A 27,209-nucleotide genomic window follows, 5' to 3' on the forward strand; every position below is an offset into this window, starting at 1 on the left:
AATTATTTTACGATAATTACAACTATATATGAGAATATTAATCTCCCACATTTGCCTTGAACGTTTGTCTTTCGTGGAATACATTGTAATTCACTGCAATTTGCATCATTTCCCGCCATTGTGATTTTTCCGTAATTTCAACAATATTTGGCAACTTTGTTTGAATTTAGCGTTGTTTTTGGTGAAAATTGGCGATGTCCCGTATTTTCCCGTATTTGGAAACGCAATGTCCCGTATTTCTCTCGAGGAAATATGGTCAGCCTATGTATACTGAGTATATATAGGGTTCTATTCTGATACAGCTACTATATACAGCTAAGTATCACACATTAGCGACGAAAAAATTTCGTCAAGTTGGCGTGAACCCCGATTATGGAAATCTTGCTGACTGTATATGGGTAGTATGAAAGTCGCCAAGTTGGCGTGAACCCCGATTATGGAAATCTTGCTGACTGTATATGGGTAGTATGAAAGTCGCCAAGTTGGCGTGAACCCCGATTATGGAAATCTTGCTGACTGTATATGGGTAGTATGAAAGTCGCCAAGTTGGCGTGAACCCCGATTATGGAAATCTTGCTGACTGTATATGAAAGTCGCCAAGTTGGCGTGAACCCCGATTACAAAAATTTTGCCTGTAATTCTCTTAGGAAATCTTTTGCCCGGTGACAAGAAATCACGAGTTACTTGCCACTCCTTCCTCGAAAGTTATAAAAACTCGAGTGACGTGTCATTCGCACCATTCACCCGTTGGAAGATCCTGAAAGAGTGTCCATATGGCTGTTGATCTGAAACCGATTTTGAGGTAACATGTCTAGCATTTGTACACGACATAATAAATACCTTGTAATTTAGAGGATTTATACTCGACTATTCATATTCTCTGTTAGGAAGCGCGGATTGCAAGCTTAATAGAAATTAATAACAGAAATTATTAATTCCCTTAAAAACTTTCGGTTTTGCTCACAAGTCAAATTCATTTTTCTGTCATTTTAATCTTTTAGAAGAAAAAAAATTACAACTAAAAAAGTAACCGAGATAATTTTTAGGACATTAATTTTACGAGTAAATTAATGGTTCCTTGTATCACATATGGGGGGAGGGGCCATGTTTTAAGGAGGCTTCAATTTTTTTTTTTTTTTGTAACAGTATAATGTAGTTTTTAAATAATTGTTAGTAGTATTTAAATGATTGTAGTAAAATTTTGGAAAATCAAAGAATATTCCCTAAATCACATCATATTTCTTAGAGATGTAAAATTCCGAGGAATAATCTTTGGGAGACGGGGGCCGGATTAACACTTTTGAAGGCCCTAAGCCAAGGGGTCTTCAATCTTTTTCTAGTGGAGCACTACTTGTATGCATCATCAGAAGAAGAGCACCCTTACTGGAAGTTTGACATACAAATGCATGAAATTAGGATTGATTTCAGTCTTTAAATGCAATTTGTACAAGGTTTTTAACTTTGACCAAGTGCTCGCGAGCACGAACTCAAGCACTCTGGATTTTCCAGGGAGCAACGGGTTGAAGATGCCTGCCCTAAGCACTTGAATGGTTCTGGTGCCCCCCTGGTCCCTACAAGTAGATTGTACTCGATATTTAATCTATGAATTAAAAAAAAATGAAAATTTCAAAAGTAACTTATTTAAGGCAGAATTATGATGTGAATATTTCTAAAAGTGCGGACATTGAAATTCTCTCCCGTCTTTTTTTTTTTTCAACTTGCAAAGTCTGATAACATTTCCTGGATATTTTTGGAATTTTTGTTTCAAATTTTTTAAAAAGGGACCTTTAAACGTTTTTTTTCAAAATCTTTTCAAAAAATTTTAAGGTATTTCCCATTAACTGTTAGGATTTTATAAACCGGCTTCAAAAGCACACTGAAACTTAACGTGTCCGATATTATTTACAGGTACAGTATTTTTGGTCAAAAACAGCCGTCGAGTACCTGGAATCTAGGGGATCTAGATCAAATCACAAAATGGTGGCTCTAGGCCAGTGTTTCCCAAGGTGGGCAATATCTTCCCAGTGGGCGATGGAATTGTCTATGGGGCGATAGAAGCTACGGGTATAATGTAGGATCCTATGAGTACACTTGAGTTGGGGGCGATGAAAGAAAAATATTTCTGAAGAAGGGGGGCGATGGAACAAAAAGTTCGGGAAACTGCTCTAAGCTGTGTAACCTATGCAGATGCATGGAGCACTGAATTGGGGTGAAAGAGAAAAGTAATTACAAACATTGCAAAAAAAAATTATGCAAAATTTCAAACTATGAGTGGACTGAATGATTTGCAGAGAGAACCATGATTTTTATATATTTCATCAAGCTGGGAAATCATGCAGTTTATCTGCTAATGACTCGTAAAGATTGTGCATTTCTAACTTCACGTCCTTATTCTGTAGAACTTGGCTTACTGTTGATGCGTGGGTCTCACCCAGAAACTGCGTGCGAGGTGTTCATGACAATTAAATCTCTTTATAATTTGCAAGAGTTAGCATGCAAATTGGTAGTTAGGTGGAGGCTTGGGTGGAGATGCAGAGTGTGGGGGGACATTGCCCCCCAGCATCAAAGGTGAAATAGACTGATCTAATGTATATGTATAGGCCTATATTTGACATCATTGCCCCCCAGCAATAATGACAGTGTCCCCCCCCCCCCAGACTTCCTAGTCTATTATCTCTGCCTATGGGTGGAGGGAAGAATCTCAGGAAAATCAGTTTGACCAATAAGGGGCCCTATGATACTGTTAAAAAGGCTCAAACTTATTTCATGGAAATTTCACATAATCTCATTTCAAAAACTCTGCATTAACATGGTCTATTTTGCAATACTAGCTTTTCTGCATTTGCATCCATTTGATGGTCTTCAACTATACAATCAATTGAAAATGCTAGGATTTTTTGCTGTGAGCTTGGTGCTGGAAAAAAACTGTCTATAAAAACATTTTGGTAACTTTTTGTGGTGCCCCTTTCTCTGATGCCCTAAGCACGTGCTTATTTTACATAACTGTTAATCTGGCCCTGTTATGAGAATGTTCTCATGGAGGAGAATACTAGAGAATATTTTCCATGGAGGATTATACTGGAGAATAGTCTTCGGAAGAGACTAAAATGGACTCTTATTTAAATAACTTGAATATGCTTATTCTTGATGAGAATATTCTTAATATTTTCAATCGGAATATTCTCCAGTCATTTTTATAGATGTAAAATTATCTGTAATCTTTTGAAAGATTCTTGAGAATGTTCTTGAAGTTGCAATAAATAATTCTCCTTATTTTCACTCGGTAATGAATATTTCCAAAATTAAAATGTAATATATGTGTTTATACAGTCGACGCTCGATATAACGGCCCCTATAAAAAAATGGATGTTATTATTGAAATTAAAACGTATATGATAGCCATTCTATAAAAACATTTGGAACTTATCCAACTGATCACTATAACATGGGGTCATTATAACGAGCATTGACTGTAATATACGACATGCTTATGAATAATTAAAATATATATCAAATAACAAATTAATTCTATTTACATTTTGTGAAACGGAGAAGCTGTATCTTGTTATTTTTCTGCAAATAAAAGTGACTATATAAAAATATCCCCATTCTCAGAGGATACAGAACTGTTCAAAAAGGGTATTCAGACTAATTATTCACAAATTTAGCTTGAAATTGATAATGAAAAGGCAATGATAAAGGCACATGATGAGAAAAACCTTGGATTCTTAACATGTTTGTGATAACAAATTAGCTAACCTGGTACTTCAAAAGTACTATCAGTAGATAAAGGGTTAAGCAAGGATGAGTGTGTATCAGAATTTATTCACCATTTGGCAACTGCAGAAGGTATGCCATGAGAGGGAATTCTTTTAAAACTACCCAAATACCCAGAAAAATAGGACTTTCTGAAAAGACCAATGTTATAGTAACTCTGCAGAAAGCATTGGTGCTGTTATGTGGCGGAAATAAATGTGCATTGGAATTAGTTTGACAGAAGTTGCATTTTAAAATTGCTGCAAGAGCTTTCAGAGCCTTGTACATACAGTATAAAGGAACTGTCAATAGAGGGGAAGAAGAGGGGAAATTAAAGTTTGCAGCACACATTATTAAACTTTTAAAGCAAGAAAATGAAAGCAACATGGGTGAATTGAACAACTTGCAAAGAAATATAAGTGATAAAAAATTTGAATGTATGTTCATTGAGTTTATTGAAGAAAATGATTCTCACACAGTTCTCTATCTTCTTTAGAGTGAAGGTGATCATAAGAATGGCTCTCTCTGTTAATCAATCTCTAGATTTTATGAATTTTTTGAAAAATTTAGTGTCAAAAATTCTTACAAAAGTTAAAAGTCGGTGAGACATTGTGCTACTTTCCTTGATGAGGTAAAGCCTGAATTTCCAGAAAACTGCAAGGCTTTTTCAGGATCATCTCTTAAAAATAATTGCGGGTATTTATTTAACAGTCCAATTCGAAGGGTTGAGACAGACCAAATGATTATTATTCCATGCAGGATTCAAACCAAATTCTTTAAGCCAGAGGACAATTGTTTGAGCTATTATTTTTTGTTTTTATTGAATTTATCTTTCGGAAAAAAAAAATTCAATAGGTGCTTGGCACATAAAAATGTACCAAGCTTAGCATTGTGCTTTTTATTTCTAGTTATATTGACTCCCACCAGAAAGATTACATACAGGCTTTGAGTGAAGCCGTGGCCATTAGAAGTGTGTCAGCATGGCCAGAAGTAAGGGGTGAAATCAAGAGGATGATGGAAGTAGCAGCTAAGGTAATTAATTTGATAAGTAATGCCTTTTGCCCTTTAGTTGGGCCTGTAAAAGATCTGTAAGTTGCTTGTAATTACTGTTTTGATGCGAGCACCTAAGTGCGAAAAAAGCCATGAAATATATCTGGGTCATTCTCGCAAAATGAAAAATATTATCAAATAAATGTCAACCAAAAAATTCTGAAGAACATTTTTTTACCTCCTGATAAATAAAATGTAGTCAGCAGTGAATTTTGTTCAAAATTATTGATGAAAAAAAACTCATTTAAGTTTAACCATGATAAGAGATAGGTAAATTTGATGTGCATTTTGCCTATTTCAGCACTTTCCTTGATATTTATGCTTTAAACTTGCAACATGTTCCATATATTTTGGTAGTTTATTTTCAACTTGGACAAGCATTGATACTCTAAATAATTTTTTGTCGATTGTCTTTTTTCCTTTTCTTGTTATTTATTGTTTCTCACTTCTTTTTTTTCGTCAATTTTATGGGTACAATAGATTTCTAATTTACCTTTGTTTTGCTAGAGCATGAGTTGCAATCACAAAGCAGTCTTTAGATGAAACATTATTGCAGCTTCATGTTGCAATCAGGAAATTTGTATTTTATTTTTTTATTCCCCTCCCCCACAAATTTATCAAACCTTCCTTCTGGTTACTTAATACCAGGAGAAAGATATTTTTGCATGTTTTGCAACACTGATAAAAAACTAAGCATGGTAAAAACGTGTTTCTCAGCAATAATGGAAGTCTTTAAACTGCAAAATGAGGTGAATTGAAAATGATTTTCAACTATATAAATTATTTCCTACAAAAAAAAACAGCCAGGAGACGGACATTTAAGACATAAAAACAAATCTTTTTCTTTGAATGAACCTAATTTGTAAATTAATCTACAATTCTAATTGATTTAAATGGAAGTGATGGCTATATACATTCTTTTTAACCCTTAAATAGTGTTGTGAAAATTCTGTGTGTAACTGGCGTCGTGGGCTCATTTTGTTATAACAAAATTTCATTATGAATGAATTCCAGATTTTTTGCATTGTTCCTATGTAAACTTAGCTGGGGGATTAGAAAAGTGTTCGTTAAAACAAGATTTTTTTTAATCACTATAATGGTATTTGTTAAAACAGGACTAGACTATATTAAACATACACTGCACTGCTGGGGGACACAATTTAGACTAATTTTGTGAGAAACACATTTCTGAGCTCTATATACCCTGAGTACCCCACTATTTCCTGGATAAAATTTAATTCACATGTAATTACTGTTTTCTTCTTGAGAAACATGTATTTTGTTTTACAAAATGATCATAACAATTTTGAATAAGCCAGTTGAAATGTAATTTTATCAATTGATTATTTGAATTTATGATTTTGTTCATGGCGAAGAGAATTTGGAGATATTTTTCGCAACCAGAAATTAGCATACGGGACTGTTCAAGTATTACGTCAGTTATTTTTTGACTCCCCTTGTCAGCAAAACTCTGACCCCCTCTGCCCTTGTCAGCAAAATTTCGTCATCTCTGCCCCCCCCCCACCTCCTATCACGTATTGGTGGGATCAGACTGTACACGGCGAGGGGGGGGGGGACATAGGAGGTCTCCTGCCCCCCAAACGATCAAAAAATTATTTTTTTAATGCAAAGAAATTTTTTTTAAATCAAAATTGCAAAAGATTTATCAATTTTACCTTTATAATCAATTCCGTTATAATCAATTTCTGTTAATTTCAATGCTATTCGAAGGCTAAGAAATTCATTGTGACCCACCCTCTAAGCCATATAATAAATTCTTGGCCCGTGGACCACACAAATGTGGCCCAAGAGGTTATCTGATGTGGCCTGCCCCCTCAAACCTAATTTTGTAAAAATGAACTAAGCGGCACATTTACAGATTGCTTTGGTGGCCCATGGCACAATTCCAGAGTATTTAGGCGGCCTGTGGCACATTTTCTCAGATCACACAAATAGGCCTGTGGCACATTTTTCAGATCACACAAGTAGTCCTGTGGCACATTTTTCAGATCACACAAGTAGTCCTGTGGCACATTTTTCAGATCATTTAAGTGATCCACGACACAGTTCCAGAACACTTAAGCGATCAGTGGCACATTTAGAAATCCCTTGAGCCCCAAAGCAGAATGTGCGAAATCTGTGATGCAAGTTGCTGAACAATTACCGCTACTGCAGAACAATTTGGAAGAATTTTAAGAAAAGTGCAAAAAAACACTATTACATGTATGGGGATTTTTACCGCAGAACATTTCCAGACAGCCGAGGGTTCGTTGCAGAACAGTATTAAACATTCTGCTTTGGGGCCCTTGAGTGACAGTTGGCAGTTTTAGAGCACTCAAGCGACCACAGTGTGGCTCTACATCACTCAAGTTATCCCGACATATTCCCAGATTACTCAAGTGATCTGCGGCATAATTACGAATCACTTGAATGATGCGTGGCACAGTTCCAGAGTACTTAAGCTGCCCAAACACATTTCTAGATCATTTGAAGGATCCACGAAACATTTAGAGATCACTTAAGTGGCACTCTAGGAGACTTATCAATAGGGAGATTGTTAGTTCAGGTGCCCACAAACCACAGTTCAGGATGTCATTAAGAATATTTAATATTTTCATAAAGGGTGGTTGATGACAAGCATCATCCAAACCCCCCTCGCCATCAAAAATCGGCAAATCGGAAACCCCCTCCCCTATCGATGCTGGCATAATACTTGAATGACCCCTAAGTGCTGCTGCAGGATTGGTTAAGAAATATTTTCTAATCAGACATTATGTACATTGCATCAATAATTGTTACAGAATAATTTTTTAAACCCTAGAAATTAGAGAAATTGGGAGCTTCAATAGAGTTAGTAGATGTTGGGGAACAGAAATTGCCTGATGGTAGCATTATACCTTTACCACCTGTTCTGTTGGGGGTGCTTGGCAACGATCCCAAGAAGCCAACTGTATGTGTTTATGGTCACCTGGATGTTCAGCCAGCTCAAAAAGTATGTTCATTTCTTCTCATACCCTTTGGTAAATAACAGCCTAAGCAGATTATTTGCTAGAATAAGGTTCTTAATTTTTTTTTTTTTTATGTGCATTTGACATTGTTAAAAACATCCAAAACAAATAAAAAAAAAGTTTCATGTAATGCTGTTCTTATTATGCTATTATTTAGTAGAAGTTGCTTTAATTATTTGGTTGGCTAATAATAAACATAGAATTTTTTATTTTTTGTGGCTTTTTTTGTTTATTTTGTTTCTTGTGTTAAAATGTTTCAAAAGCCACGTCAAGTTTTTTCACTCATACAAGGTCTCTTCAAAAAGTATCTGACCATAATTTTTTATGCGTGAATCAATGAAGCTAGGGAGGGATGGTTTTGTGCATATATGTATGCAATCTTAGTGTACATATTTGGGTTTTTTTTCCTGCGTGCAGAAGCTGCCAGTGGCAGGCAGACTTCCAATGAATGAGGAAATATAGGTGGGGGCCATCACATATTTCTGTTTTTGACAAAATAGCAAGAAAAGCTTGAACGATGCCATTACATTTAATTTTTTGTGAAGCTTGGTGATTCCTGAAAAGAAACTTTGTAAGATTCAACAGACCTAAGGAGATGAAGAAATGGGCATCACACCAATAAAGGGGGGTACAATCACTTCAAAGATGGCTGCATTTCAATGGAGATTAATGCACATTCTAGTAGATCCCAACATCCAGAAATGAGATCGTAATTGATTAAGTGAGGACTCTGGTGATTCAGGATCATTGAATCAACATCAGAGCACTTGCAAGCATTACCATTGGATCTGTTCATTTCAATTTGACGATTTCAGGAGATGATGGCTTCAGGTTATGCAAAGTCATGTTATATATTTTGACTAGTGGCGTGGTTCATCATGAGTACGCACTGCACAGCATAACCATCACCTAGGAGTATCACCAAGAGGTTCTGGGTCACAATTGACAGCTCCATCACAATGAATGCAGTAGCATTATTATAGTTTTTCCTACCATTTTAACAAAAACAAAAATGTGCCGCTTACACTCCCTCTCTCATCGGTGGTCTGCCAGTTACTAACAGCTTCTGGAAAAAACTCAACCATATGCACAAGGATTGTCTACATTTGTTCACTGAACCAAGCCTCCCTTGCTTCATTAGTTATGTATAAAAAATTATGGTTGAATACTTTTTGAACACATCTCCTACATATCTCTATAATATAAAATCACAAACAAACTCGAAAAGGGCCTGTTGCTAAGCAACCGAGTGACGGAAGTGGGTGAAATTTTTGAGTGACGGAAACTCTGTTACGGAAGTGGGTTCGATTGATATATCGATATTCACATTCATATATCGATATGATATCATATATCATATATCGATATTGGGTCGATATTCACATATCGGGACCCATTTGACCCATCGGGACCATGTTATGTGCATGTACCAAGAGGCTCCTACATCCTACAGCAGAGCCCTTAGGCTGGAATTTAGATTTCGAGCCCCCAAACCAGCTTTTCAGGGGCCCCCCTGTGATTAATTTATAGTGTGAAAAATCAAAAAGTGAAAAAAATCGTTGTGGCCCCTGTCAGCCCTTCCTTTGTGGGGGGAGGTCCATGCCGAGAGGTATATATATGTGTAATATACACACACAGCAGCAGTGCTCCCAACACAGGGTCGGGGTACCCGGGGAAGATTTCACGTATAAGTAAAAAGTTTTCATTTCCAGGGGCCCGTGATGGATCTCATTGTTTTCTGTTGTAGAATTAGCAACAGCGGAAGACCGAGATAAAGCCAGTCTGGGGCCCCACCAAAAGTATGCGAATTGGTGTCCCGGGTAATTGGTTGGGGGCCCTGGATTTTATTCGTTGGTAAAACGAATACAAATGGAAATTTTTCATGGCACTCGCTCCGGGGGATGACCGACAAGCTTCCAAGTCGGGGGCCCCATGTTTACAGGTTTCATTTTGGGGGCCCTGGATTTTATTTGTTGGTAAAACGAATACAAATGAAAATTTTTCATGGCACTCGCTCCGGGGGATGACCGACAAGCTTCCAAGTCGGGGGCCCTATGTTTACAGGTTTCGTTTTGGGGGCCCTGGATGAATCTCATTCTTTTCTGTTGTAGAATTTGCAACAGCCGAAGCCCGAGATAAAGCCAGTCTGGGGCCCCACCAAAAGTATGTGAATTGGTGTCCCGGGTAATTGGTTGGGGGCCCTCGATTTTATTTGTTGGTAAAACGAATACAAATGGAATTTTTCATGGCACTCGCTCCGGGGGATGACCGACAAGCTTCCAAGCCGGGGGCCCTATGTTTACAGGTTTCATTTTGGGGGCCCTGGATGAATCTCATTCTTTTCTGTTGTAGAATTTGCAACAGCGGAAGCCCGAGATAAAGCCAGTCTGGTGCCCCACCAAAAGTATGCGAATTGGTGTCCCGGGTAATTGGTTGGGGGCCCTGGATTTTATTCGTTGGTAAAACGAATACAAATGGAATTTTTCATGGCACTCGCTCCGGGGGATGACCGACAAGCTTCCAAGTCGGGGGCCCTATGTTTACAGGTTTCATTTTGGGGGCCCTGGATGAATCTCATTCTTTTCTGTTGTAGAATTTGCAACAGCGGAAGCCCGAGATATAGCCAGTCTGGGGCCCCACTAAAAATCTGCGTATTGTGTCCCCGCTACTGTATGTGGGGCCCTGGATTTTATTCGTTGTAAAATTGATAAAAATGAAAAATTCTCACAGGGGGGTGTCCGACAAGCTTGCAGGTCAGGGCTTCATGGAAATGTTGGCAGGTTGTAATTCGGTGCCCCTGAATGTACTCATTGATTTTTGTGGTTTAACATTGTAAAATTTGCAACACATCGGTAGCCCAAGATATATCCAGTGTGGGGCCCCACTGAAATTCAGCGAATTGAATCTGGGGACCCCCATGGGGAAGTTTTCTGGGGATACTTGATGAATCTCATTTGTTTTTTGTTGCTTTATTATTATTTTCATTAAAATTCGCTTCTTCAGTAGGCTGGTGCTTTCACACGTCCCTTTCCCCTTTTCCATAGCACGCTGATGAAGTGGGACGAAATAAACAAGATATGTCCGGGAGAGAAGTGGGGGGGGGGGGGTTGGCCGCCAAAGGCGGCAGGGGGGCAGAGCCCCCCTAGTAATCTATATATATAAAATTGATTTTCTTCTGTGTTCTCTATACAAATCTACAATTTTAGATCGATCGTCGCCAAATTTTGCATATATACCAAATGGGACGAGACTTGAACGATAGGCTACTTTTAAAATTTCGTCAGACCAGGTCAAATGCCCCAAATGGGCAAAAAACTGTCAGACAACAATGGTTTTTGTGCCTCAACAATCACTTTCCGAACGTTTACTTTGGTTACAGTGGTTCCCTAGCAATGCGTTTCAGACGTGTATATGCCTTTACAATGGTTTGTCACTTCTTTAACGCTGCCAGTGTATGTATAATAGTTTATGCCTTTATAATTATAATGGTTTGTCACTTTTTCAATAATCGTCAGAATCATCATCAGCATCACTTTGAAGGTCAGGCAGAGGATGATACCCATAGAAATAAGTGTTAAAATTGCCGATTTTACTGTATGAATGCAGAAACTTTTTAGTGGGGGTTTCCTGCCACATCAATAACTTTAAAAATTGCATAGAATTCTCAATTTTTTTAAATATTGAGTTCGCTTAGAGATATACAAAGCCCAGGAGATTAAATACAAATTAGCCAGACCTACTTTTGAGTTGGATATTCATGCAATAAAATTGATTTCAACTTTTTTATTTATATAGCATGAAAATTAATGTCTCCGTATTGTCTTTTGATATTCAACTGCATAAGCTCATGTGGGTTAGGATATTATAAAATAAATTATGGGCCCGTAAAAAGTACATCGGAAAAATTCCACAACTTTAATTAAGCATTTTTGGGAGCTGAAACAGGGGCAGATGGACAACTTGAAGTTCAGGGGGGGGGGGGGGCAAATCGAAATACTTAGCGCCCCTTAAAAAGTAGGGAAAAATTCATTTCTACGTTTCTTTACATCTAAATTTGTTTATTTCATGAGTCGCGCAGGAAGTCGCCATATTGGTTAACGTGGACACAGTTTGTATGTCCCACAAAGAGAGAGGTATCACGTGATCCAAAAAGCCTCATTGAAGAAAACCCTGGCAGCGCCGGGTATTATAGCTAGTAAATAATAAACACATTGCATCCTGAAGATGTGAAAAATGTTTGAAATAAATGTTTTTGGTGAACCACATTTGCTTCATCTTCAGTACAGTAAGATACACTAAATCAGTGGTTCCCAACCTTTTCAGGCCATACCCCACCAAAGCATCTCTGATGTTCTCCCATACTTTTGTCAGGGGGTACACCCCTCCCACCCCACTTGTGAAACTTCATAGTTCCATAACAAATCTTTTCTTGATATAAGAGCCATTCATTGTTGCTTTTCTTCCTTAAATTTTAAAATGCAGGGTATTTTCCCCCTTCCATTTCTGTCTACTTTTATTTAGTCATAAGCAGTGGTTCTCTTTATCAGGGGTTTTTGGAGAGACTTCAGGAGATCCATGAGCTTGGATGAGAGAATAATTAACTCATTATTGCATAGGCTTTCGCTGTCAGCATCTAATTGAGAATAAGGACTTGCTGGGCTGTTACGCCGTGGTCTGCTATTTCCTTCTGACGTGTCGGCCACAGCTGAATGATCATCTATCTTCAGAGGTGAGTCTGGTGCTACCGAGTGCCAATGACAAAAATCTATAACAAGTGAGTCGAAAAGTTGATAAGGGTACCTTGTCTGCACTCTGTAATGAGACTCGCTTCTAAAATAGATGCCTGCCACAGCTGCAGGCGAAGCATCTGAAAGAAATAGCAGACCACAGCCTAACAGCACAGTAAATCCTTATTTTCAATTTGCTTATTGTTTTTACATTGCTATATACAAAATATTATTTTGTAAAGGAGTATATATGACCTTTGAGTTTTTCTATGAAGGAATTGAACAATAAATTGCCCCGCGTTGGTAATCGCCGCACTAAATCAAATTGTAATTCAAAGTCACAGCTGCTTGTGTGACAAGTTGAACAATCAAATATCTTATTTGTATACATTTTTTATAAATTTAAGATGTACAGGGGTAAGACAAAATGTGAACACCTGTTGCAAAAAACAACACTCGAGGGAACCTGCCATATACGCCTGCCCTCTAGTGTGGAAGAGTTCCACTTAGTGGATGATAACGTGCACACATCAGTCTAGTTGTAGCAGTGATAGCGTTCGGATACGATGTATACGTTGTTGTACTGGATGGGTGAGTTAAAGCATCGGTTTATGTCATTATTCTGGTCGACCATCTTCATTCAATGGTGCAATATTAGTTCCCTGATTCTCTACCTGTGTTCCAACATGTAATTCGCCCGTTCACACTGCTGGAATTGTCGGAGACTGACTTGATGAACACCATGATGAACTGCAACACCTTATGTGGCCACTAGGTCCCCTTATCTTAATATAATTGAACCTTTGTGGGGTTTTTTGTAGTCCAAAATGTGGAGTAGGTTTCCACCTCAAAAGTCACGTTCTGAATTAGTGGCCTTTTTGCAGGAGGAGTGGCTACATATCCCTGTGGCTTTTGTGCATGACTTGTATTTGTCCATCCCATGACGGATACAAGCTGTAATTAATGAAAAAGTAGGGCCAACAGCCTATTAATAAAGATTTTGTCCCATTTCACCAGTGTTTATATTTTGTCCAACCCCTGTATTAAATTAGCATGAAAAATTTATGTTATGTGCGAAAATTCATGATTTTCATAAGGAAAAAAACTTGTCATGTTTTTGTGGTTTCTTTATAAATTTTGAACAACTTTACACATGTTTTGAATTGATAAGTTCAGTTCAAAAGTTTAATTTAGTTTTTGACTTAGAAGATATTCTGAAAATACAGGATGTTTAATTATGGCAAGATGTTTTTTTAAGACTCTTTTTGAGTGAATTATAAAAATTTGTACTCATGAGAAAAAAAAATGTTTATGTACTAGGAAGATGGATGGGATACCGAGCCATTTGTTCTAACAGAGAAAAATGGTAAGCTGTTTGGCAGAGGAGCTACAGATGACAAAGGGCCAGTGTTGGCATGGTTGCATGCCATTGATGCATATCAAAAAACTGGAATTGATTTGCCTGTTAATGTAAAGGTAGTGATTTTTTAATTTTCATGTAAAATTTGATGTATTCATTCACTTTGTTACAATATTCTTGAATTTAAATGATATGGTATAAAGAAAGCCATTAATAAAAATTTGAAGTTGGTGAAAAGTAGAGGTAATGATTATATATATTTATAATGTTACATAGTATAAATGTATTATATAAATACATAGGTGCCGATGTTTCAGATTCACCTAGAAGCCTTCCAATTTTTTAGCCATATCAAAATAGTTGGAAACCAGATTCTTCAGATTTTCATCTCTTTATAGAAGAAATCCCTAAAAATCCTCAAATTGTGCTTTGCTTGAATGAAAAATTCCTTAAGAAAATACTCTTTCAGTCCTTGAAATTCTAGGTTGACCATGTTATCTGAGGAAAGATATGGGAAATTAAGAATTCAAGTATGGGCAATCTGTAATTGTCACCAAATATGATGTCAAAAGTAAGCAAAGTTGCCAATTATTGCTGAAATCACCAAAAAATCAGTATTACCGAAAATAAAGCAACGCTGTAATCCCAGTGGATTAAAAATGGTTGCTATGAAAACTTTTTTATATAACAAATGTGCAAGATACAATATTCATATTTGAAGACATAATTTATAAGTCAGCAAAGTAATTTTTATCCGTTTCATTGAAGGATAAAAAATTCAAGTAGGTTTTTTTTGAAAATACACAGGAAAAAATATATTTTTATTTTTCAAAAAAAAAGGGGACAGTGAAAAATATGAAAGTCCCTGGAAAAAGGGGTTGTATTGTCACCTAAAAAAAAATTCAATCTAAAAAAATCCCCAGTTTTCCCTTTTATTTGTATGATATATTTCTTTGTTGTGAAATATATTTCATTTGGTAAACTATAAATTTTTCAAGTCTGAGAATGTTCAAGTAATTATAATACAGGGCTTGACAAATACCAGGCATCAGTCACCATGGTGACTAAAAAAATTATAATGACACCTAATTTTTTTCAAATGTGATAACTGAATTAGTCTGAGGACAGCACAAAATTTTTTGAAAATCATGTCAACATGTCTGTTTCATGGAAAGGGGTCCTGTAAAAGTCGCATTACTAGGGTGACCAGATGAAGTGCCTGCAAAATTGGGACAAATCCTGGAAATTGTTCTTGAAAACCAAAACATTTTCAAAACTCATTTGGTGGACATTGCAATGTAAAATTACGAACTAACAATGTATCATGAAAATATTGTCACACTACTTTTACACAGAGGTGCAAAAATGAGTAAAAACATCAGGATATGGATGCTAGATGTCCCGTATATACGTGATTGAAGGGTGTTATTCTATACTCATAAATTACTTGGGAGGATAACTGACTCTTAGTCTAATGTTGCAATGTTTATGCTTCTACGAACAGTGAACCCTTGGTTTAAGAACTTACTTATTCCTTCTGGAAGTCCGTTCATAAACCAAATTGTTCAGAAACCAAAATAGTTTCTTCCCCCCATATGAATCTATAAAATTGATAATTCGTTCCAAGGATTCTGAATATTTTCAGTGTGAACTTTCACAACAGTGCTTCACGCTCAAGTGCATAACATAAAGCCGATTAAAATCATTATGCTAATACTGAAAACGCTTTTCCCTAGAAGAGACAATCCCAACCTTACGAGACACCTGGCTTTTATCCGATATTGGAGCAGAGGCCAACTTATGTCTGATTTCTTTAATATCATCTACAATCTCATTGTCAAACCCCTTAAAATTTCTGCCTGCAATCTGGCCACAATTGCTTGTAAACTCAATTCACTTTTCATTTCATTAATTTCTAAACAGAGCTATAATGGGGGGGGGGGGGAAATTCGAGTAGGTTTATATTCACCATACCATCCCCATTCAAACCAAATTGGTCACATGTAAATGGGGCTACAATAGTTCAAAAGGGGTTTGGCATTCTTTGGTTATGTAAAATATTAACATGGCAAAAATATGGCAGTGAAATAACCAATTTGTAGTGTAATATTTAACGTAGCTAAAAGTGAAAAAAAATGGGAAAAGATATTGAAAATCTATTTATTGTGCATGCAAAGACCAAGACAAACAGGTGTCCTGAAAGCCTTTTTCAGGACGGCAAAAAATAACGAAAAACCGGAACATCTGGTGACCCTATACATTACACTAGTTCAGACAAATTTTGTCAAGTACAACTTTGTATGCAATAAATTTGCCTTGAACAGGGGTTTTCTTGAGACATACCCATGTCTTAGAATAGGGGGAGAGAGATGTTAGAGTGGCAATGAATAACTGTAGTCGTTATTCAGAGTGTTTGAGTAGGTCGTGCTTTTTTTGTTCCTCTGCTGCATTGCATGTATGACCATGTTTTCAATTTTTTTTTCCACCCCCAAATGAATATGAGAGTCGGCTGACTTGGTATCAATGTGCTGAGTGCGATGGTTTATGGTGTGCAACTATGTTTTAAGATCCATCACACAATTGCTAATTACTAATTTTTTTTTATATTACATTTTGTGTTTAGTTTATTTTTCCTTAGTATAGTATTAAATTTTTTTGAATTTCAAACTATGTCACTAATCCCTAAACTGCACCTTGTCACCTATGCTCGTGAGTGAAAAACGGCGGTGAATCATGTAAGATTTCATAAGCAGTTAAGCGGTTAATAATAGTGCGTGCTAGATCTGGGGAAGTGCATATAACCATTTCAGTCTACCAGCTATGAGATGGCTACTGCTTGCAAACCATAGTACTGTTGTTACAAACAGCGGTACTTGTCGTGTTGTGTGCATTGGTACTTTTGCTTGCTGGACCGAATCCCTTGGCAGTCTGTTTTTGGCCTGAAGAGTCAGGCACCCCCATTCTAGAAGCTCAACGAGTTCTTATAGTATTATCCCATTTTCTGTGACTTGCACAACATAGGTTTAACCATTCAAGCACATTTGATTCACTTAGCAAATGACTTTTTCATATCTTCAACTTGTGACACGTCTGAATTTTTCAAAAATTTATGTACTTTTCTTTTAGAAGAAATGTCACAATATTGTTTAAGTAATTGGGAAAATTGGTAATTTTATTATTATAGAGATGGGATGAATATTTGGCTGCTATTCGGCCCTTTTGCTGAATATTTAGTTTGGCCGAACAATACTTGGGTATTCGGCCAAATATTTGTATAAATCTAAGCACAACAAACTAATTTTTTTTTTGATTATATTAATTGGAATTTTTTCCATAAAATAATTTACTGATTATATTTTATTGTGTTGTGTGTATCCCTTTCTGTGCAAGAGGTTATCAAGGATGTACCTAGAGGAGATACGTATTGAGCTACTGAAAGGAGTAAAGAACATCCAGAGAGGGAAAAAAAAGAAGTCATAAATTTTATGATGCATTAATACTTGAGAGTAAATAATTGAAATTTTCTTAATTAGCTGTAAAAAGTGTTGAAAGTGATACCTCGGCTAACGAACTGTCTCAGCCCTGGGGCCCCGGGACAAATACAATCATTTTTTTGTTTTTTCATGCTATAAATTTATTATACAAGGGCCCGCGAAAAATCTGGCTCTGCGTGCCACCAAAGATCCCAGCCTAGAGGCCATGGCATCAGCTTATGAATTTTTCTGTTAATCTGTTAAGGAAGACTTAAGGAACATTTTCGGTGATATGGATGCATGCACTGAGAGACAAAATAGCTGTGTTGAGAGCTGAATTTTCACACCAATCATCAGAATTGCTGTCCCCCAAGGATCGATTTATTCGGATCCCCCACCCCCCCACCTTGAAATATTTTTTTCAGGTGTACCTATATACTTCGCTATTCTGAAATTCTTTGAACCTTTCACATGAAATGAAAGATCCAGCCACAATAGAAAATGCATTGAAAAAAACGGATGGTCCCACACACACGTTTCCAGAGCACACATTCTTTCAGTGCAAGACTTAGCATCAAGCTGGACATTCTAGGACCTTATCTTTTCTATCTGCATCTATCAGACTAGAGATGTAAAATTCTCGAAAATAATCTTTAGGAGAATATTCTGGAATATTCTCTGGAAGGACTACTATTATAAATAACTTGAGAATATTCTTATAAATTCTTGATGAGCATATTCTACTGCTATTTATAATATAGTTATATATAGTATTGTTGAGAATATTCTCTGGAAGGACTTTTTATAAATTACTGGGAATATTCTCTTATCAAAAATAAGAATTATTCTCAAGTTATTAATAGTCCTTCCAGAGAATATTCTTCAGTTATAATAGTGAGTCCTTCCAGAGAGTATTGCTATTCTCAAAAATATTTGTAATAACATGTGTTATAATAAACAAACTTTATAAATAACTTGAGAATAATTCTTATTTTGATAAGAATATTCCCTAGTAATTTATAATAGTAGTCCTTTGAGAGAATGTTCTTTGTTCCTGTATTTCTCCTCAACGGGAATATTGAAGTTTGTAGCCGACAATATTGAAGCTTGAAAGCAAGAAAATTAAACCAACATGGTTGAATTGCACAACTTTTAAAGAAATATGAGTGGTACACAGAATTTAAGTGTATATACATTGAAAAACAACAGTTCTGTATCTTTTTAGAATGAAGATGATTGTATAAGAATAGCTTCCTTTTTCAATCAACTTTGGTTTTACTCTTCGCTTTGAACTAATTTCTGAAAATTTATCTAATTTTAAATAACTTTTTAAGGTTTTAATCTAAAGGTTTCTAAAATCTTTGTAACCAAACTTTTAAAACCTCTCACCATAACCAGGAGAATAGTTCGAGAATATTCTCGAACTAAAAGTTGTCATTGGGGGATGATTATACCAAACATTGCTTTCTTTTAAATGTTTCAGGCAATGAGAACTGACTTATATATTTTATAATATAAACAAAATTGGTAAAAAAAAATTCATGATTTAAAAGAAAAGTGAATATTCTTGATTCTCCAATTTTTACATCCAGGAGAATATTCTCGTTCTCTGAGAATATTCTATTTTCATCTCACATCTCTATATCAGAAATTAGCTGACTAAATCACAAATTTATGGGGGCATGAAGTTGATTGGGTTGTCAACACGAGCGTTTATAGAACACTATCTTCCTATAAATTCTCATTTATCTCAAATTTTGAAGTTTTCAGCCTTCAATCAGTTTGTCTTTTTTATAGAGGTGTATTCATTAACTTATGTTAATGAATTTTGGGTAGAAGCTGGAACGAACCAAACAATTTTTCATAGAAACCTGTGGGAAATCATGTTTCAGCTAACGAACATGATTTCGACAGCAATCATCTTCCAAGGTATCACTGTGATATTAAAATACAATATATCATCTTTAAATTTGATTGTCAGTATTATGGCAATAAGAAATTTTCAGCTACCAGTTTTCATTTATTTAAATAATAAATTGTGTAATTAAAATTCAATATCAATCACCTGAAATTACCTATAGTTTTATTTTCAATTAAAAACACCAATTTTATGTAGAATTGTGACTAATTTTAAGAAAAATTACATTTGGCCAAAACATTAGTCGAATATTCAGTATTCGATTATTTGGCCAAATCACTATGTCACATCCTTATATTATCCCTGGGATGTGATTTCCTGGAATTATATGTCATTTTATCTATCGTTTATGAAATTAATTAATTTTTTTTCATGAAATAGTTCTGTTTTGAGGGTATGGAAGAATCTGGTTCTGAAGGTCTAGATGAGTTGGTGCTTGCCAGAAAAGACACTTTCTTCAAAGATGTTGATTATATCTGTATTTCTGATAACTATTGGTTAGGAAAGAAGAAACCTTGTGTAACATATGGATTGAGGTAATCCTCTTTAACCCTTTCAGTACCACATTATGAAAAAATTGTAATAATTATCATGAAAATTTTTTGGTAGGTTGTTTTAGTTCTAACTAAGCCCTAGAAATAAAAAAAAAAATTTTATTCTAAAATTAATATACAGCAAATTAATTGATGTACCTTTGAAGTGCTGCCAGCACTCTACGCTTACAATAAAAATAAAAAATACAAATTCAAATATGTTGAATAATAGTTACAGGAATATTCATTCATTTCACCATGAAGAAAACCATAATTTGTTTTATTACATTCATAAGGACTTTTTTTTTGGGGGGGGGATGTAGTATACAAAAGTGTTAATGCAGTAAATGCTTTTACAGAGGGTGAAACATCGGATCAAATTTTATTAATTAATCTATTAATTATAATTTTTGTCGGCAATAAATACCAATGGTGATATTAACTACTTAAAGTATATCAAGAACAGTATAAATCTGGTGGTGCAGCATGATGCTGGTCTGTCTCCCGATACAATAATCCGTATTACATGTTTTTTTTAGGATTTTCTTTTAGCCCACAGAGCAGGTTATGAAAAAATCATGATTTTTTAAATTTAAATCAGATTTTTTTGATTGAAATTAACTGACTACTTATTGTTTTTTCGGGTTCGAAGACCGTCGTCCGTTTGAGTTTGTTCTCAACGTTTCCCCAACACTAGTGGTTGGCATCATCAGGAGAATTGATAAACTGGATCAAAGTCAAGTTTTCCGGAGTCTCAGGTTGTATTTATGCACATAAGTGGCTTGAACTACACTATTGTTTTGCGATTGGTCAGTTGATTCTATGGCTGGCAGCGTATTGTAAACAGTTGTTATGCTGGTAGAACCTGATTGGCCGAGAGATGTGGAGTTATCTGATTGGCTGTTGTCATCATTCTGTTGCTGGACCTTGAAGGGGAAGGTTCTTGTTCTTCTGAGAGCTGGTGTCCAGGATCTGCTCAATTTCAAAGTTTCTTCTCTTCTATTATAGCTGTTTTTGTGCTTGTATATTTCAATAGCCTCTCTGTAGATTCGTGGGAAGAAGTGGTCAACATTAGCTATTACCTGTGTTTTGCTGAACTGTACACTGTGTTTGTCGTAAAGCGCATGCTCTGCCACCGCCGACTTTTCTGTTTGGCCCATTCTGCAGCATCGTTCATGCTCTTTTATTCTCGTGGCCACAGATCTTTTTGTGGTTCCAATATATACCTGACCACAGGTGCACAGTATTCGGTAGATCCCCGGTGTTGATAGAGGGTCACGGTGGTCTTTTGCTGATCGCAGCGTTTCACATATTTTTCTGGTTGGTTTGAAAATGGTCTTTATACGATGTTTTAAAACATCGTATAAAGACCATTTTCAAACCAACCAGAAAAATATGTGAAATAATATAAAAAGATTAATCTCAACCATTTCCTTAGCACTACCCTCTGCGAAGTTGCAACTATAACTGCTTATAATGGTGACTGCAAAAGTGAATTTTTATTCATAAATATTTAAAATGAGTTGTCCCATGCTTTTGCTGTGAGCTGTAGTAGTATACAGTAGTAAAGTAGTTATACAGTTTTCATACTTCAAAATTACAACTCCCAACAATGTATTTAAAGGGCGTTACCGGGGTTAAAAGTTAATGGTACTTTAAAAGTACCTACAGAACTACAGGGGGGGGGGGGGTTAAAAATTGAATGTCCATATTGACAAATTCAATTTCAAGATAATTTTTTAATCAAATTGTTTTCATGTCACATAAGGGTTTTTTTGTTATAATTTATGAAATAGTTTGGGTGTCAGTCCCCCCCCCCCCCCCCAAGAGATTTAATTATTTTTTCCACATTTCAGGGGAGTTTGTTATTTTGGTGTAGAAGTTGAATGTGCGTGTAAAGATTTGCATTCAGGGATTTATGGTGGCTCAATGTAAGTATTTATTTAAAATTTTTAATCTAATTTTTACTTCTACACATTTTAGGTTAGTTAATAAGCATTTAAGTTTTTAATTTGTAGTGCATATATAGTATTGCCTTGCACACTAATCTGTATAATGAACTAAATTATAAAATTTGCTATTGTATAGCACAATACCATATTTTTTGGCATATCCTCCATTGTGCTTATGTTTTAAAAATATAGTAGTTTTGAAATTCGCTGTGCTTACGCTGATGCAGCACGTATGTTAATTTTTGTTTCAAAAAACACATGTAAAAGCCTGACTAAAAATATGACTTAGAACGTAACATTCAAATATCAACTTTCTGATAGAATTTTAACTATTCAGAATTGTTTCAGAGTATTTAGCAAACATTTTCTAACAAATGCAGTAAAATTTTCTCTAATGGGCACCTTTGAATAACAGTCACATTTTTTTTGTGATCAGAAGTGTCCCATAGACTTAACATTACAAGTAATCGAATAACGGCACTTTGGACATGATTAGAAGAAAAATACACATTGCTATAGGGAAAATAATTTTCAAGGGAGTAAATATTAAGTATGCCCCCCCCCCCCGGGTTCAAATTCAAGATGGTTTAATGAAGACAGTGGATTGGAAAAAGGGCCACTTAAGTGATCTGTAAATATGCCATGGGCCACTTGAAGGATCTATGAATGTGCTGCTGGTCACTTAAGTTATCTGTAAATGTGTTGCAGCTCACCGAAGGGATCTGAAAATGTTCCACTTAGTTTATTCTTAAAAAATTAGGTTTGATTGACTGGTATCTATGGATTTTTCCAGCATGGCCCAGGTCTTTGAGAACACCCACTTATATTTCTTCATTGAGATATTGAAGGACTGGTTTCATAGTACTAATATTTCATTGAGACAGCAGTAGGCCATGTTCTGGATAGGAGGAGGTATCTCTGTGAATTAAATAAATAATTCATTTCTAAAAACATGTTCTACCCAAAGGTTCATTGAAAAAAAGATTAATTTACCTTTTATTAAAAGATTAATTTTTAATAACTATATTCTTTTACTTTCATTGTCTGCTAGTAGAAAAAGCTTGCAAAGAAGCCCATTAACATAAAGAAGCCCTGAGAATTTAGCAAATGTAATAAATCTAAAACAAATATAGTTAATCACGATTACGTTTCCATTTAATTACTTTAAGTAATTCTCATTAAGATTTCCCGTTTAAAGCATTTTCCACTTACAATATTTTTATGATGGTTTTTCTCAAAAAATGTTATAAGCCGGGATTTGTTTACTAATAAATCAATCTATAAATTCCCTTCCGATTGATTTTATATTGCATTATAAAAACCCTAGCTCCTTCAACAATATAGTCAGCCCCTCGTATTCGCGGTTTCCATGTTCACAGTTTTTGTTTCCTTCGTTGGATTCTTCTTTTTTTTTGCAACACTCAGAAATCGTCATTCATGTGTTTTGTTTATAAAATTTGAGTTGTGCATGTTTAGGATGGCTTGCTAATGACATAACTGTGATCACTAGAGCCGTGGCAGCTCCAAAGAGCGAAACAGTCACCTCTGGTTGGATTAGCCTTTGACCACAATGTGCACTAAAGCACACAACCATTTCTACAGAGCCAACTGAAGAGACTATAAAAGACATTGTTACGTTAGTGAAACAGGTGGGTGGAGAAGGGTTCAATGATATGGATATAGAAGTAGCCGAACAGCTAATTAATAGCAATTCAGAGGTATTGACCAAGGAAGAATTAATGCAGTTGACTGCTCCTGAAAACTGAAGCGGTACCAGCTGAAGAAGAGCAAGATAAAGAAGTAAAAGACAAGTTCATAGTTCATCATGAGTAACATAGCGGAAGGTCTTCACACGTTCAAATCAGTAATACATTGTTTTCATGACATAGATCTCTCTCTTGTACATTCTTCACATGTAGAGAAATTAGTAGAGGAAGCCTTGTCAACATACACTGCTGGCCACCGTAAATGCAACACCCTGAAGGAAGCATGCAAATAATATGAAATTTACAACATGCATTAGCGGAGGTGAGATATGCAAATGATTAGAATTTCAGCGCAGACGCACATCACGCGCGCCTGTGGCGCCACTTCAAAGCGCTATCTAAGGCTTGGAGATTTCGACGATTTGAAGTACGGCAATTGTGTTTTTCTTGTGGTTTTTTCAAAAAAACGATCAATTATGCCTCGTAGAAAACAGCGATCATCTTTTGATCAAGTATCCGAGTTCGACAGAGGAAGGATAGTGGCCTACCGAGATTGTGGATTATCTTTCAGGGAAATCGGTAGTCGTGTTGGACGAAACCAAACAACTGTAATGCGGATATGTGATCGTTGGATGCAGGAGGGTACGACGGACCGACGTGTTCGATCGCATCCACCTCAGTGCACCACTTCACGTGATGACAGGCGTATTGTGCGTATGCAGTGACGGATCGCTCAGCCACATCACGAACCATAGCACAGCACATTCAGTCTGTACCGCATCATCCAGTGTCTGCGCGTACCATTCGACGCCGTTTACAGCAGAGTGGTCTGTCCGCAAGACGTCCATTGCTTCGTCTACCCTTGACGCAGAACCACAGACGTCTCCGCCGCCAATGGTGCGATGAAAGAAGGATGTGGACGGCACAATGGAAAGAAATTGTCTTTACTGACGAGTCACGCTTCTGTCTGCAACACCACAATGGTCGGATTCGAGTCTGGAGACACCGTGGAGAGAGGATGCTGAACAGCTGCGTTATGCACCGCCACACTGGTCCTGCACCGGGTATTGTGGTATGGGGCGGTATTGGATATCACTCTCGCACTCCTCTAGTACGCATTGCCGGTACTTTAAAAAGCCAGCGCTACATCTCCGAGGTGTTGGAGCCAGTTGTCCCTCCTTACCTTCAGGGCTTGCCCACAGCCATATTTCAACAGGATAATGCGCGACCACACATGGCACGCATTGTCCAAAGGTTCTTCGTCAATCGCCAGATTGAATTGCTTCCCTGGCCAGCTCGCTCTCCGGATCTTTCGCCGATAGAAAACATGTGGTCCATGGTTGCTCAACGATTGACCCAGATTACATCCCCAGCTGCCACACCAGATCAACTTTGGCAACGCGTGGAAGCTGCTTGGTCTGCTGTACCCCAAGAACACATCCAAAGTCTCTTTGAATCAATGTCGAGGCGTGTGGCAGCGGTGATCTCCAACAATGGCGGCTACTCTGGCTACTGATTTTGGCAGGAACCACACTTCACAGAAGTCTATAAATTTAATCATTTGATGCTTGGTCAACATGTTATCTACAAAATAAATATTGTTGCGATATCTCTTGTCTTTCTTGGTGTTGCAATTTGGGTGGCCAGCAGTGTACTTGATATGAAGAAGAAGAAACAGTAAACAGAAATCACAATATTCTTTCAGAAAACATCAACAATCGTTGCACCCTCTTTTACATTCCCTTATACTGCTGTGTTACCTGCTCTTCTCGTGTTGTTCAATAAATGAGATATACAAGAAAAAAACTATGGTTTCAGTTTTTCATGGATTTCCCGTATTCGCAGCCACCCACGGAACGTAACCTCTGCGAATCCAGGGGCCGACTGTATATTCTGATTGAATTTAAAGCAAATGAGGTTCTGATGTTTTATCTTTTGATTCCCTAATCATATAAATAGTTACGAAGCCTGGTAGAGTGATTCTATTTTTTCTTACTGATAGTCCACCACTCTTTGTCACTATTAAACTGAACATATTTTCACACTTGAATATGGGAGCTATGTCAGATTTGTGTTGGTGAAACTTAACAATGTGCTTGTGTGTGTGCCCAGCATTTGGCGTGTTTTATATTCAGTAGATAGTGCCATCTATCCAGGGCTGCAACTAGGTACTTTCTCAAAAGGGGAACGCACATATTTTGGCACCCTTTGTAATGTAGAAGAAGCAGTTCTAAAGAGTGAATTCTGTGCCCCCTCTAGTCCAGAGCCCAGGGCACCAGACCCTCCTGCTTCCCTCCCCCAGTTGCAGTGCTTCATCTATCCTCCGAATTGATAATGTGTGGATTTGAAATTTAATGTATACATGTTTTTGTTGTAGGTCTGTGTAATTATCGTCATGGTAACTAGAGCTTTTTTCGAAAGGAATAGCGAACTCAAAGTTAGAAAACCCTAGAAAATAATTTTTAGCTGATTACCACTACACAATCATGGGTTCCAAACCTGGATTTTCACCAAAGGCAATCTGGAGGGGGTATGGGGGCCTATGATCCCCAAGAAGATTAAAAATTGAAAATATTTTTGTAGAAAATTAAAATATTTCAAAAAAATATTCTTATACTATAAATATTAATTTCAAATTGTTTTTGAGTGTTAGTGACCTAAACTTTCTGTGAAGAATTAGATCCTTGTGCTCTTCCAAATGCTGATTCTACGTACACACCATGATTTTCACGATGCGAAATGGTGACTACTGCATAGCAGCTATATGACAAAACCAGATATTCAAGGTAGAGTTTTTACTGATTCGGTTTTTCTTCACAACGATCTCAAATTTTTACAATTTAAACGAGCATTTCAAAAAATGCATATTTGCAATCTTTTAGGAACAAGGTGGATGTATGCGTATAGATGCTGTCTTTGAATGCTGGTAGATAGCCACAAAAGTACCGTAATTTCTGGTATGTAACCAGAGGGGAGTAGGAAGTCTGAAATTTTAAAATTCAGTATGTTCTCTTTTACCCCCCCCCCCCCCATTCACGGACAAAACCAGATATCCATTATCTTATTTTACAACAACTCGCGTGTATATCAATACAGTGCAGTAAAATGTTTCATTTGTACTTTAAAGTAGTAAAATTATTTTTTCAAGGTTGCGTGATTATGATAGACGGTAGGGGAAAAAAGAGGAGAGAGGGTTTTTCCTCTCTACTTTTTTTCTTGGAACTAGGAAAGGGGGATGCGTGAACCTAATTTTTATGCATCCTTTTTGAAATTCCAGGTATTTGATGCGCTATAGCGCGTCATTGCCATCTCTGGCTATTCCCAATAATGGCTACTTCCTGATAGTGGCCACATTTTCACGGTTCCGTAAGCGGTTGTTGTTGAAAGATTTTACAGTATTTGCTTGTAGAATAGCCGAAAACAGTGGCTATGAGGAAGTTAAATTTTATCCTAGGAAACATGCGGCAGATACACAGATCTGGAGCATCTCTGCATTATTGAAGTCTTTTTTGTTATGGAGCTAAGAAATATAGTACATGTCATCTGTTGAGCCTTAGATGTCAGAAGTCATTGATTTTTTTCTTTATCATGTTGTACCTCTTGTTGCTTTTGCTAGAACAGGGATGGGAAAACTGATCAAACTTTGAATCTTCAATAAAATTTTTATTAAATCTTCTGATTCCATCATTAATTTTCCTGTAGCCTTTTTATCTGCTTTAGCAGTTT

General features: G+C 36.6%; 1 protein-coding gene across 2 annotated transcripts in view; it reads left to right on the forward strand.

The window, feature by feature from the left end:
• The first annotated feature begins 466 nt into the window (after window positions 1-466).
• Window positions 467-27,209, forward strand: part of Cndp2 (Cytosolic non-specific dipeptidase 2) — a 45,078-nt gene continuing 18,335 nt past the window's right edge. For both annotated transcript variants that reach the window (XM_089230942.1, XM_089230941.1), the window contains exons 1-6: window positions 467-802; window positions 4,665-4,788; window positions 7,628-7,798; window positions 13,862-14,017; window positions 19,674-19,828; window positions 21,682-21,756. In XM_089230942.1, coding sequence (XP_089087068.1) covers window positions 774-802; window positions 4,665-4,788; window positions 7,628-7,798; window positions 13,862-14,017; window positions 19,674-19,828; window positions 21,682-21,756 — 710 coding nt within the window. In that variant the 5' untranslated portion in view covers window positions 467-773. The remainder of the gene's footprint in view (window positions 803-4,664; window positions 4,789-7,627; window positions 7,799-13,861; window positions 14,018-19,673; window positions 19,829-21,681; window positions 21,757-27,209) is intronic.

This window comes from Pholcus phalangioides, unplaced genomic scaffold (assembly GCF_987345545.1).
Source record: "Pholcus phalangioides strain wild (caught in Gottingen) unplaced genomic scaffold, Ppha-v1.0 ptg000004l_1, whole genome shotgun sequence".
NCBI classification, from domain to species: domain Eukaryota; kingdom Metazoa; phylum Arthropoda; class Arachnida; order Araneae; family Pholcidae; genus Pholcus; species Pholcus phalangioides.